Below are 13975 nucleotides of genomic sequence, written 5' to 3' on the forward strand. Positions count from 1 at the left end.
TGCCTAATGTGCCCTTTAGCCACCAAAATATTTGTCCCTTTTAAAGAAAGAGACTAACATTTCACAGAGCACTGGGAGCAGAATAAGGTCTCCTCTTTTTCTCATTCCCTTGTTGAAATGATAGAAATGAACACTCACTGAATCACTTTGTACAAATGGTGGGGGTGTGAGGGGAGAGGGACATACAGAAGTCCTTTGTCCAACAGCAGCCTCCCTATAACGGACACTCAGGTATGCTCCGCATGCTTCTGTTGGGAAGGTCCTCTAGACAACAAAGATTTTCTTTCCCCTAAAACCAGCCTCTTTGTAACCAGACCTTTAGGTGCAACTAATTCAGGGACCACTGTAATAAAATGCACTAACCTTTCCACACAGCTCTACTCAGCTTTTGTGACAATTTTGGCTGCTACCATGGGTGCCTTAAATAAAAATGACTTTTACACACAAGCTAATTGTACACAAAGCCTATAATTGAAGCTGATTTTTCAGGCGCAATACATAAAATTTGGCCCTTTCTGCATTAAGGAGCAGATTTTTTTTTTACTTTTGAATTAGAAAGTCGTGTCCTGAGCTGTAGCACATAGCTCTAACACAAGGTTATTGCATCAGTCCCTCAGTTGCTCTGCACTCAAAACTACTGCTGTGAAACCAGAACTAAACTGCAGTGCAGTAGGTAGGGACCCAGCTGGTAGGGCAGGACATCCAGGGTTGTAGCTAGGAGAAGCTAGGCCTGCTGCTGCTTCTACTAACGAGGCAAAAGGGAGCATCTGCCAATGAGCCACAGGTGGTGGGAGGCGGGGATAGTGCTGGGCAGACTTATGCGGTCTGTGCCCTGAAGAGCATACATACAAATCAATGTAGGGTATACACAAAAAGTAGCACACATGAGTTGTCTTGTTGGGCAGACTGGATGGACCGTGCAGGTCTTTTTTTCTGCCGTCATCTACTATGTTACTATGTTATTTAGGCTTTATTATTTAGAGACATGTCCTTTTTTAATGTTTCAGTGAATCACTAAAAGGAAGCACCCAACCATGGTATAAAAAAAAATACTAAACCATGCTCTAAATAAATACTAATGTTTCCAATGAATCGTGATTTGGATGTAATTTTGTTTTGTAGAATATGTTCCTGGCTATCATAAATGATACATACTCAGAAGTGAAAGAAGAACTTTCAAATCAGAAGAACGAATTGCAGTTTTCTGACATTTTAAAACAGGTACTCTCTTAATCTGCTCAAACAATTACAGTGTGATTAGTATGCTCAATGTATCCACTGATTTTTAACAACCAAAAATCAAGTTACAGGAACATACAAACATAATCAAAATATAGGATCACTAATAACCTGGTATAAATGCAAAAGCATAATACCAGTCAGATTGGTAAAATTTCACTTGAAAGCGGACTATTATACAAATGTGGAGGGAAAACAGTCCATGAAATCATCCTATTAAATATAATCATTAATCCTGATTTCTCAATTTTCATCCATTTCATTTTATATGCTGGTTTTCAATCATTTCAAAATAGTACTTAACTTCAACGACCGATTGTCTCTTCACAGACAACCCTTCATCCAACATGACATCATATTTTGATTTCTCTGCCACACAGATGAACAGATTAAAAACCAATTTTCTTCCGGTCTGTAAATGTCCACTGTATATACCTCAAAGAAAAATAGCATCAGCATGTTCTATATACTCTGGAGAACATCACCCCCCCCCCCCCCCCCCACAAAAAAAAAAAAAAAGGATCCAATGTAGACAACAGGATGTGCAACGGACTTTATTGTCTTATAGATGCCAAATGACCAGCATGGCTATGTTTCAAAAAAATTTTCCTCAGGGGCATAACAAATCTGAGTTCACATATAGAACCTCTGTCAATAAGAGTGCATGTTCTCAAAGAAGACTCGTCTGCACTATTTAAAATAGCTTACCTGCAACTTTGCTTTAGCCTTGATACTAGGTTAGCTATTTTATTTAGTGTGGAAGAGTCTATCCTATTGTCTATGTTGGATCCTCTTTTTTGGTGGTGTTCTTCTGGTATGGATCCCTACCTGTTTGTCTTACACATCCATATATTCTGGAAAACACTGATTAGACCTCCTCTTTTAGAGGTTCGTCATTTAATAAATCCTTTGAAGAAGGATCTTTTTCTGATTCCTTGATGTGAACTCCTGTTAGGCCTCTACTAAAAAAAAAAAAAAATTAGACACCAGAATTCCTAGCAATTTCTATCCTATTTCATCATTTCCTTCTTTAGCAAAGGTACTGGAAAAATTGGCAATGATTCAGCTACAAGATTTTGTGGATATAAGTAATGTCTTAGTTATCAGTTCAGTTTCCAGCCAAAATGTGGTACCTACAGCCGTACCTGGCAAGATTCCAAAACAGTACAGTACATTTTATGCTGCTTATGCTACTGAACCCCTGCAACCTATGAGACTTCCCTACTTAAAGTAATACTATGTTGTTTGTATACGTTTATGAGTTCTACTGAGTTTTGTGAGGTATCCTAGAAATAAGCAGTAGATTGTCCCCAAGTCCATTTTAATAATGGTTATGGACTTTTGTTTTAGGAAGCTATCCAAACCTTTTTTAAATCCTGCTAAGATAACTGTTTTTACCACATTGTCTGGCAACAAATTCCAGAGTTTACAGGTTGAGTGAAGATATATTTTCTCCAATTCATTTAAATTTACTACTTTGTAGCTTCATTGTGTGCCCCCTAGTCCTAGTATCTTTGGAAACAGTAAACAAGCAATTCACATCTACCCATTCCACTCCACTCATTATGTATATATCTCTATCATATCTCCCTTCAGCTGTCTTTTCTCCAAGCTGAAGAACACTAGCCGTTCCAGCCTTTCCTCATAGGGAAGTCATCCCATCCCCTTTATCATTTTTGCCGCCCTTCTCTGTACCTTTCCTAATTCCACTACATCTTTTTCAGATGCAGTGACCGGAATTGCACACAGTATTCAAGGTGCAGTCGCACCATTGAGCGATACAAAGGCATTTTAACATTCTCATTTTTTTATTTTCCATTCCTTTCCTAATAATACCTAACATTCTATTTGCTTTCTTTGCTGCCACAGCACACTGAGCAGAGAGTTTCAAAGTATTGTCAACGATGTCTTTTAGATCCTTTTCCTGGTCGGTGACTCCACATTCTTAGGTCTTATAGAGATTATATCTATTGAGCTATCATAGATCTATTTTTGAGCTATTATAATGGCATCATTAGATGCCAATGCTCAAAAGGTGTTGAAATGTGAAAGAAAACTTCCAGAATCCAGTTCCATCTTTAAACTTGGACAAGCATTCTGATAAGTAGAAGGAATGGATGAAAACCGTCGGTACCACGAGGGAAGGAAGCAACAGAATTTTCAAAGGAAGAAAAAAAACTCGTCAAGGAATTGGATCATCAGAGAAGAAACAAGTGGCAACTGCATAAGTACAGTGAGAAATTAAAGTGTTAGTCCAGGAACCATTGTTGATCAAAACCAGACACACGAAGGGTTAAGGAGAGGTGAATTGAAACCTAAGGGTAAGCAGCTCAGGACAGTGGATTACAGACCAGATGGTTTAGAGCAAGCATTGAAAAAAATGGTGCAACAAACTTCAGTAGATTTTGTAAGAAAGAGCTAGAAACAGTTACTCATATTGTGGCTGGCTGCAAAGTGCTGATGGACAATTTTTATACAGAAAGGTACAACAAAGTGGCATGTCTCATTCATTAGAAACTCTGTAAGCATTGCATCAGCATATCAGAAAAGAATTGGGATCAAGACCGTAAGAGAATTGTGAAAAATGAAGAAGTTATGATTACCTGGGACATCCCCATCCCAACTAATAAAAAGCTGGATACAATAAAACTGGATATAGTGATAAAAGAAAAGACACCAGAATAGCATTGATTAAGGAGGTGCCAATCTGAAGCAATTATTCGCATAGAGAGAGATCATTGAGTACTAAGAAATATAGTCAGAGACCAAGAAAATGTGTCAGAAAGATACATAAATATTTCCCACCTGTGGCGTACCTAGCTTGTTCGCCACAGGTGGGAAATATTTTTGTATCTTTCTGGCACATTTTCTTGGTCTCCAACTACATTTCTCACATGAAGCAACATCAGAGGGGGCTGGGGACCACCAGAGCTGACAGCCACGCACCTGCTCCACACACCTGTGTTGGCATTAGCACACGGCAGCCGCTAGCACGGCTTAGTAAACAGGGGGGTTTGTTATCATTGTCTAACTTTACTTCGGCTATAAAGTATAGTGCTGAGATGTCATGATATCATGCGCCAACTGCGGTATAGTAAATATCATATAAATAAAGTAACTAATTTCAGTCAATCAGCAATCTAACTCACAACTAGTAAAACCAATCAAATTAATTATCAAATTAAGATTATCCACTCCAGTTTAGCATCCATACCTTTAGGTACTCTAAGTCTGGAGAGAAAATTTTTAAAAAAATTCTTTATAATTAAAACATTTTTCTTTGTCTCCCCCTCCCAAATTGCATCATTATACCTGGTAATAACTTTCCATCATAATTCATTAAAGCTCTGTGCATGCTCATAAAAGCCCCACTACAATGTTCAGTCAAATGTAACTTTATAGATCTTTTAGTATGTGCAAGAGCAGAGATCAATATATAAATTACCATTTCCAAGTCACATGTTATAAATGCCTTAGCCATAAATTCTCGACCGTCAACAGGGTGCATCAGCCCCAGAATTTTAAGATTAAAAGTGCTCAAGCATCCCTGCTCGAGGGACTGGATTTGACCATCCCAGAGTTAGAGAATAGCTTTAGTTTTTAATAGATGCTGAATTTAAACTATAAAGATATGTTTGGGTTGAATATAGATTGACTAAATAAAATTATTTCAAAACAGGATGTCTCTGATGCTCCTGTTTTGTAAGCATGCAAAATTCTGATAACACCATGAAGGTAAAATGAGCAAATGTACAGATAAAAATATATCAGTTTCTTTGTTCTTGCACTAAATTTATAAAAGTGTCACTCTAATTATCATCCTTTCAATGTTTTAATGTATACTCTTATTTCGCTCTGTAGGGATACAACAGGACATTACTAAAACTGAAACTGAAAAAAGAGCGTATTTCAGATGTGCAGAAAGCATTACAAAGTGGGTCCAAAGAGCTGGAATTTGAGGACTTTAAGAACAGTCTGAAAGAGTAAGTGGTTCATTTCAGTAAAAGCCTACTAGTTATTTATAGCATTTATACCCCGCTCTTTCCCGCTTGATAGCAGGCTCAGTGCGGCTTACAAGCTATGGTACAAAGTATCACAGAGATAACACAAAGTATAGTACAAGGTATGGTACAAAGTATCACATAGATACACAAAGTATGATACAAAGTATCAAGAGATGTTCAAGTTAAAAGAGTAGAAACAATGGGGAGAGATTTGGGGAGAGGATTGGAGTATGGGTAGTGTTGGTGGTGTGGAATTAGGTTCGAGAATTAAGTTGGGTTGTTTGGGTAAGCTTGTTTGAAGAGGTAAGTCTTCAGCAGCTTTCGGAAGGGTAGGTGTTCATTGGTTGTGTGGATGTGTCGTGGTATTGCGTTCCAGAGTTGGCTGCCTATAACGGAGAAGTTGGATGCATAATAGGTTTTGTATTTGAGGCCTTTGCAGTTGGGAAGATGAAGATTGAGATATGTTTGGGAAGATTTGGACCTATTTCTGGCTGGAAGATCGATCAAGTTGGTCATGTAGCTTGGAGATTCACCATGGAGGATCTTGTGGATCATTGTGTGGGCTTTGAAATTTATGCGTTCTTTGATAGGGAGCCAGTATTAAAAACATTACACCTATGTGATCAGATGTGTTTTTACAAATCATTGGATTTTCTTTCTGTTCTCACTGCTATAGGCCCTTAGTTATGTCCAAGCTTGACTACTACAACTCCCTTTATGTGAGACTCAGTCTTTGGGTTCAAGCAAGACTATTGCAACCCCCTTTATGTGAGACTCAGTCTTTACTCCCTCAAATGTTTACAGATAGTACAGACTCCTCCTTGACAGGAAGTTACATCATTGTAAGCAGCTACCACACCAGAGGAAACACAGCTGATGTGTGGCAAAACTTTGTTACCTGTGAGGCAGGTGTTCATGCCAAAACACAGATCTGTGTTGAGTACCTGGATATAATTGAACATCCTCTGGTGTACTTTTATAGTCACTGTTGATTGTATATAGACAATTTATATTGATTTTTTTATTATAATGATTTTTTTTCATGATTGTGTTTACTAATGATTTTGGATTCTTCATCTCCAGTTTGGATTTCCTTGGCTCACTCCTACTTTGTGCTTTGGTGCATAACCTTTGATGTGGGGTGTCTACCCATTTGGGCTTTTGGACCTCTACAGGTAGTCAAATCTACCACCATCAAACTACTCCACAACTCCCACCGCTTCAACCACATCACACCTCTCCTCTGCTACTAGCATTGGCTTCCAATATCTGCACACATCAAATTCAAAATCCTCCTGTTAGTTTATAAGGGCCATCTTCCTTCCCCACCTTCTTACATTAATAATCTCCTTATTCCTTACTCTCCCTCCCGTTGCCTTCTTTCATCTAACAATAACTTCCTTTCCCTCCCTCCTCCAATAGCTCTGCACATGACCATCTCCTGTGATGCTGCTTTCAGTTACATAGGCCCCCAAGCTTTGAAGTTCATTCCCCCAGTACATCAAGAACCAACCCGCTGTTCACACATTCAAGAAACTGCTCAAAACTTTCCTCTTCTCTGAAACTTTCAGTGCCCCTGCTGACTGAGACCTCTTGGCCCATCCCAACCTGCACTCTTTTCCCACTTGTTCCTCTATCCCTTTCCCTTCTCCTCCCAGTGAATTTTGTTGTTGTTGTTAACTGCATAGAAGTCCTCTCAGACCCATTGAGGTATATCAAATACAATAAATAAATAAGGGGATTGTCCACACTTTTCCAGTCAGTGCCTATATGGAATAGTTCTGCACCAAGGGAAAAAGGTCAATGAAGAAATTAAATTCAACTTTATTCTCTGATAAAACATATCCATTTGGCTAGTCATACTGACAAAAGAGGTTTGAATGGCCGCCCTTTTAAACACATGCTAAAGTATAAGTGCAATATTTCAGAGCAGCACTAGATCTGTACATCTGTGTGGTAGTGTGGGTGGCAGCCTAACATGGAGCTTCAACAACCACAGCCACATAAAAGGCTGCAAGTAAAACAAAACACTTTATTCAAAACGGAAAGTTAAACTTGTTCTCTTCAAAAGCAAAATTAACTTGAGAATCAAAGTCTCTGGAAATTCAAACACAATTTTCCTGTAGCCTGACCCGACAAGCTCCACAGTCCCAGTGTACACTAGTCTCCACAAGTAACCAAAAAGGCCTGGTACTAACCAAGCCTCAAGGATTAGTGATTTTCAAGTTTCCAAGGTAAACTATCTGCATGAAGCTTCTGCTATGTAGACATACATGGTGAAGGTGTATGCTGGAGGGTTTCCCTTGTCCTCCATGGGCCTCTGTCTGGGTTCAGAGATTTTATCTCACTGCCCGCGTCTTGCCCTTCCTGCTCTGCTTTGCCTGGGCCACAATCTTTTGGGGTAACTCTGTGAGGGAGTGTTGCTAAGGGAAACCAGTAACTTCCTATACACTCTCTCACAATTTAACACAAATGACTGAAAGCAAGGAAAGATAAAAGATAAAGGGGCCCTTTTACAAAAATGTCATAAAGTTCCCAAATTACTGCACAATAAGTGCAACATCTTTGTGCTGTTTGGGGCATTCCCACCATGTTCCCATACAGTTATCACAAAACCTTAATACATCTTAGTAAATAGGCACCATGTTGATGGCCAAATCTGCAACTTTTGCACTATGGAATGTTAAGCATGGAGCATACAAGTAATCAGCAGGAGTGGATTTTTTTTTTTGCCTTACCAGTGGACTAATTTAAACTATATTGCAAAAAGGGAAATGTTTTAACATAGTACCTAAAACAAATATTTTAAAAGGATACCTATTTTATGCTTATTTTATAAAGGCATCAATGAAAAAAATCCAAAGCTCCATCAATATGTAAGCAAATAATCAACCCCTCATCCAAAAGCTCACATAAATGCACGCCAATATTTCAATATTAATTTAAAAAATTTTAGGTTAGAGAGGCCCTTAGTCATATTTTTAAATATTAAAATGGACAGATGACTAAAACTGAGAGATAATGAGGAACATGTGCATCTGATTCACGTGTAAATTTTGTTCCTTCTCTCTTCTGATGGTCCTGTGTTTTATAAAGGCAATATAGCAGCGTCCTCGGGTAATTTTTCCATGTGCACACACAAACCACACTCTAAAAATTAGGTTTTCTTTTTTTACCACTGGAGTAGTGCAGGAGGCGGAAAGAAGACGTATTCTGCACTAATAAGTTAGCGCAGTTATACTGCCACATGCTAACCAATTCAAGGCCCTGTTTACTAAGCCACGCTGTAGGTGCACTAACTCTTCAGCGTGCCTCCCAGGGGGAAGGGGTGTCTCTAGCATTAGCGTGTGCTCATTTTTAGCGTGCACTAAAATGTTTGAACACCTATAGTGTGGCTTAGTAAAGAGGGCCCTAAATGAAATTGGTGTAGTTAAGTGCTCATGCACTAATGATGCAGACCTGAAAACATTAAAATCACACTGCAGAAGGCTAGAACGAGCCTGGCTGAAAAACAAGAACGAAACCAACAAAACTGCATGGAAGGATGCATGAAACAGATACAAGACCAAAATAAGACAAGCCAAAATGAAGTTCTAAGAAAAAAACAAGTAGACACAGACTACAGAGACATGAAAAAACTATACCAACTGATAAACAACCTACTAAATACCAAACCACTAACAATAACGAACGACGAACCCCTTTAGTAAACGAACTGGCAGATACTTTGAGGAAAAGATCCTCAATCTGAGAAAGATCTTACCACAAGATGACACCAACCTAGACATCTTTATAGATGAAATGGATTACCCCCTTGAAGAAACTCCAGTGGACAGAACATGGACAACCTTCCCCCAGCTCCCCAATGAGGCAGTAGCACAAGCGGTAAGGAAATTCTCCGCTGACCACTGAATTCTAGACACATGTCCCAATTACATTCTGAAAGTACCCTCAGACCGATTCATCGATCACCTCATCCCACCTCAACTTCATGTTTATGGAAGGCTGATTCCCAACAGAAAAAGGCAACATACTGCTCACTCCTATCCCAAAGGATGCCAAGAAGGACATCAAAGATACCTCCAACTACAGGCTGGTAGCATCAATACCTCTAATGACCAAATTAATGGTTGGAATAATGACCAACCAGCTAGTTGACTACATAAACAATTTCTCCATATTACATGACTCACAATCAGGTTTCAGAACTCACTACAGAACAGAAACGGTGCTGATCAATAGTGAAATCCAAAAAAGAAATCTCAATTGGGAAACAAAATCCTCCTATTACAGTTCGACATGTCCAGGGCATTCAACATGGTTGACCACCACATCCTAAAAAGAATATTCACTAGTGCCAAGACCGTTTTTACCACAGCCATAAAAATCACCTTTTTGTATTTTTTGTATTATTGGCCATGCGCTAATGTTACCATTAACCCCCACAGCTACTAAAAAAAATTTGCACATGTGCTCTTACCACCACCCATTTTGTAGATATTAGGGGCTCATGTGCTGTTCCTATGATAACTAGTTAGCGCACAGAAATAAAGCTGCACTAACTGATTAGTGCAGGAATGCCCACTCTCCACCCCAGACATGCCCCTTCAATTTTAATAACTCAACACATAAGAAAACTTAGGGGGTCTTTTACTAAAATGCACTAGCATTTTTAGCTCATACTAAAAATCAATATGTGCTAAACACTGAGTCGCCCATAGGAATATAGGGGTAGATTCTATATATGGCGCCTAAAAACTGGGTGCTAAAATCAGTGCCGACTAAGCGTATTCTATAATCAGTGCCTAGATTTATTTATTTGTTTATTTGTTGCATTTGTTGGCAGAAGATTTAGGCATGGTATATAGCTATCTCAGTGCGCAAAACTACGCACATCCATTTACACCAACAAAAATGTGGTATAAATCCCAGCCTGTAGATTTATGCACACTGGGTCTTATTCAGAAAACCCTCAAAATGCCCATTTCCCTGCCCATAACAGTGTCCCTTTTTGCCTGCGCACATTAGACATTTGGCACACTTGATTACAGAATACGCTTAGCAAGTTGTGCACATAAGTTCTAACTAGTGCCAATTAGTGCTCATCAGGGGCATAGCCAGACTTCAACGGTAGGGGGGGTCCAGAGCCAAGGTGAGGAGGCACATTTTAGCCCCTCCTGGTGCCGCCGACCCCCCCCCCCCCCCCATTGCCGACACCTCCCCCCCGCCCGCCAGCCATTGCTGACACCTCCAACAATTTTGACCCCCCCCGCCGATGACCCTCTTGACCCCCCCGCCCTCCATCACCTACCTTTGCTGGCAGGGGACCCCAACCCCCACCCCCCCCCTCAAAAGAAGTCTTCTTCCTTCGTTCTGTTTTTGTGAGTCTGACGTCCTGCACGTTGTACGTGCAGGACGTCCGAATCAGTCAGAAGAAACCAAACGAAGGAAGAAGACTTTGGCTGGCGGGGGTTGGGGTCCCCCGCCAGCAAAGGTAGCAGGCGGCGGGTTGGCAGCGGGAGGGGGGTTGAGAGAGTTGTTGGCAGTGGGGTCCAGGCCCAAATCTACAGGGGCCCAGGCCCCCATGGCCCCATAGCAGCTACGCCCCTAGTGCTCATTATTGCTTGTTAAGTGCTGTTATCAGTGTTCATTAGCTTGTTATGTACATTATTATAGAATCCACTTGGATTTCAGCACAGATCTCTAGGTGTACTATATAGAATCTGGGGGATAATGGATGTCTCAGCATTTAGCACCAGCTGATTTTTAGCGCAAGCTAAAAACACTAACGCACCTTAGTAAATCCCCTCTTAGTTAATAATTTGTTGATTTACTCTTTTGGTCTAACCTTATGTTGTTTGCATTTGTGCTTCTTTGGGGTTGCCTTTTGGTTTCTGATTGTGGGTTAGTTATGCAAGTTACTGCAGGATGCCTGAGCGCGTCCCATGTTATGCCATTTTATGCTGTGTCAGGCGCACATTAACACCTAACACATCTTAATACTGGGGCCCCTAATTTTGTTAAAGGTAATACAGACTATTGTACAAGTGCTTTAACACTAGCACAGCATTAACATGCATTAATACGAGTTTGTGTTAACTTTGCTTTAGTCGTAATATACAATGACCTTCCAAAAGAAAGAAAAAGATTATTTTCTTAACTTCTCACAACTCACCAACCTCTAAAAACCTTCTTCTAAGTTAACAGTGATAAAGCTGAAAAATAATTCATTTTATAGACTGAATTATGCCAAATGTCTTCTGATTAGATTCTGAATAAAATGGCAGTACTGTATTTGAAGACGTTGTTAATTGTTCCATGTTATCTGCTACATTTTCAGCTGAATGTGTCCAAGTTAGTCCATGTTAACTGTCAAATGCACTTCCTGCCTCTTCCCTACCCCTTACCGCCTATAAGTGTGAAATCCCATTTTATGTGTTTAACACAGGATTTAACGCATGCTTACAGTTTTACCAAGGCACTGGCTGTTATTAATGTGCTCTGAAACCCATGTTAAAATATCTAATGAATAAAAAAAAACCCAGAAATAATAATTATTCTTCCTGCTTTAGGATGGGTCATGCAGAACATGAGATTACTGCAGCCTTTTCAAAATTTGATCAAGATGGAAACCAGATTCTTGATGAAGAAGAGCAGAATAGAATGAGGCATGAACTAGAAGAGAAAAGGGTAAGATCTACTGCCAAAGACATATGTGAGGAAATGGCTTTGAAAATTCTCTTCTAATTGGAAAGCAGTAGAGAATATAACTGAGAATATCATAGTCTCTCTATATCTAAAATCTATGGTGCAAACAGACATTAAAAGGGCAATTCTATAACAGGGTGTCTACAGTTATGAGGCATTTGCATGTAGAATACTAGTACTTTCACAGGTGTGCACTTATGAGCGTTGCTCTGGCAGGACACCTAAGTGCTATTCTATAAGGGCCCGTATACCCTGGGATTCTATATATGACACCTTAATTTCCATGTGGAAATTAAAGCGTATTCTATAACAATACATGTAACTTGATTGTTTAGCTAGCTAATCAGCACTGTTAATTGGATGTTAACAAGCAATTATCAGCACTAATTGGCATTAAGATTTACACGCACAACTCACTAAGCATATTCTCTAATGTGGTGCGCCCAAATTCTAAGTTTTATAGTTGAAAAGTGGGCATGACCACGGGTGGGACATGGGCATTTCTAAAATCTATGCGTGTTGATATACAATACACCCGCTCTATGCCTAATTTAGGCTTCAGGATTTACGCCAAGTGAAACATGGCGTAAAATGGCCGTGATTACATTTGGTCATGTGGAGAGGCGCTCAGTGTTACTCTATATACTGTAAGAAAATGTAAGCCTATTCTATAAAATTTAGGCGGATTTTACAGAATATGCCTAGGCATATTTTTTTCTGGTGGAATTTTCAGGCACCATATGTTTACTATGTTTACTACAACTTGTAAGCCGCATTGAACCTGCTATCTGTGGGAAAGCGCGGGATACAAATGTAATAAATAAATATATAGAATCTAGCCCATAAGGAGCATAGTTTGTAAACACAAGGAAGAATACATGGGCAGGACTCGCACTTACACACATAACTTAGTGCAATTTGCACTTGCCTTTGCCACATTTAGGCATCCACACTTACACCAGTCTATATACACAGATGCCAGGTTTATGCTAGTATTCTGGACATTCAGATGTCATTATAGAATAGGCTTTCAACGCACATCAGTGGGGTGCATAAAAGGAGACACCCACTTATACAATTACCCACTAAGGAATGAATTCTATATATGGTGCCAAAAAAGCACTATTCTATAAGCTATTCTTACACGAGCTGAGCATGCTCGGGGCTATTCTTCCCAATCTGCATCATTCTGCACTTCTCCACATTAAATTTCATCTCCCACTTGGATGCCTAGTCTTCCAGTCTCCCAAGTGGCATTGCTCTGGAGCAGAGACTCAGAATGTTCCTCAGATTACTGCAAGGAAGGAACATTTTGGTGTTCTGTTGTATAAATTATTGGAGAGTGGTTATTTACATTTATGTAAAGTACTATAATACTGCCTAAAACTAATTGGTAGCAGCTTCAGGACAACTTTTCTTTTTTTTCAATCAGTACATAATTTAGCTGTGAAATTTGTTGGCAGAAGATGAGGTCAAAGTTAATAGAGTAGCTGTGTTTTAAGAACAGTTTGACCAAATTTCTGAGGAACGGATCCATTTATAATTAGTCGGGAGACTTGAGAATTGCCATCACCTACATCTGAGAGTGAATGATAAGAAACAGATTTCTTCTGCTTCTAAATGTTCATGTAGCACAATAAAATGTGCACTGCAGTGTAAAGAGACACTTTATTTATTTATTTACTTATTTATTTAATGCATTTTCACACCACATTTTTCCGCATAAGCAGGCACAATGTGGCTTACATTAAGTCAAGAGGATACAATTCAATACAGAGATGGCATAGAAACAGAATGTGACAGGAGGGGAAGGTACATGGGAGGACAAGGGTAAATGACAGATGGTCCCCAATTTGTGGCACTTCTAATTTAATCAAGACAAACCAACACAAAAACAAGTATTTGGCAGAAGCATAGCCATGGGGGAGGGGGCCTCAGAAGCCTGAGCCCCTCCCCCCACTTCAGCCTCAGGCCACCTACAAAATTGTGGCACTGGATGCCTGGCTGGCAGGGATACTCAAGCC

The 13975-nt window shown here is 39.7% G+C and overlaps 1 protein-coding gene across 1 annotated transcript in view; it reads left to right on the forward strand.

Moving 5' to 3' along the window:
* Positions 1–13975, forward strand: part of PKD2L1 (polycystin 2 like 1, transient receptor potential cation channel) — an 88867-nt gene that overhangs the window by 56015 nt on the left and 18877 nt on the right. Inside the window, exons 10-12 of the mRNA XM_030204969.1 lie at positions 1123–1221; positions 5101–5222; positions 11816–11933. Coding sequence (XP_030060829.1) covers positions 1123–1221; positions 5101–5222; positions 11816–11933 — 339 coding nt within the window. The remainder of the gene's footprint in view (positions 1–1122; positions 1222–5100; positions 5223–11815; positions 11934–13975) is intronic.

The sequence above is a fragment of the Microcaecilia unicolor genome, chromosome 5, assembly GCF_901765095.1.
Source record: "Microcaecilia unicolor chromosome 5, aMicUni1.1, whole genome shotgun sequence".
Lineage (NCBI taxonomy): Eukaryota > Metazoa > Chordata > Amphibia > Gymnophiona > Siphonopidae > Microcaecilia > Microcaecilia unicolor.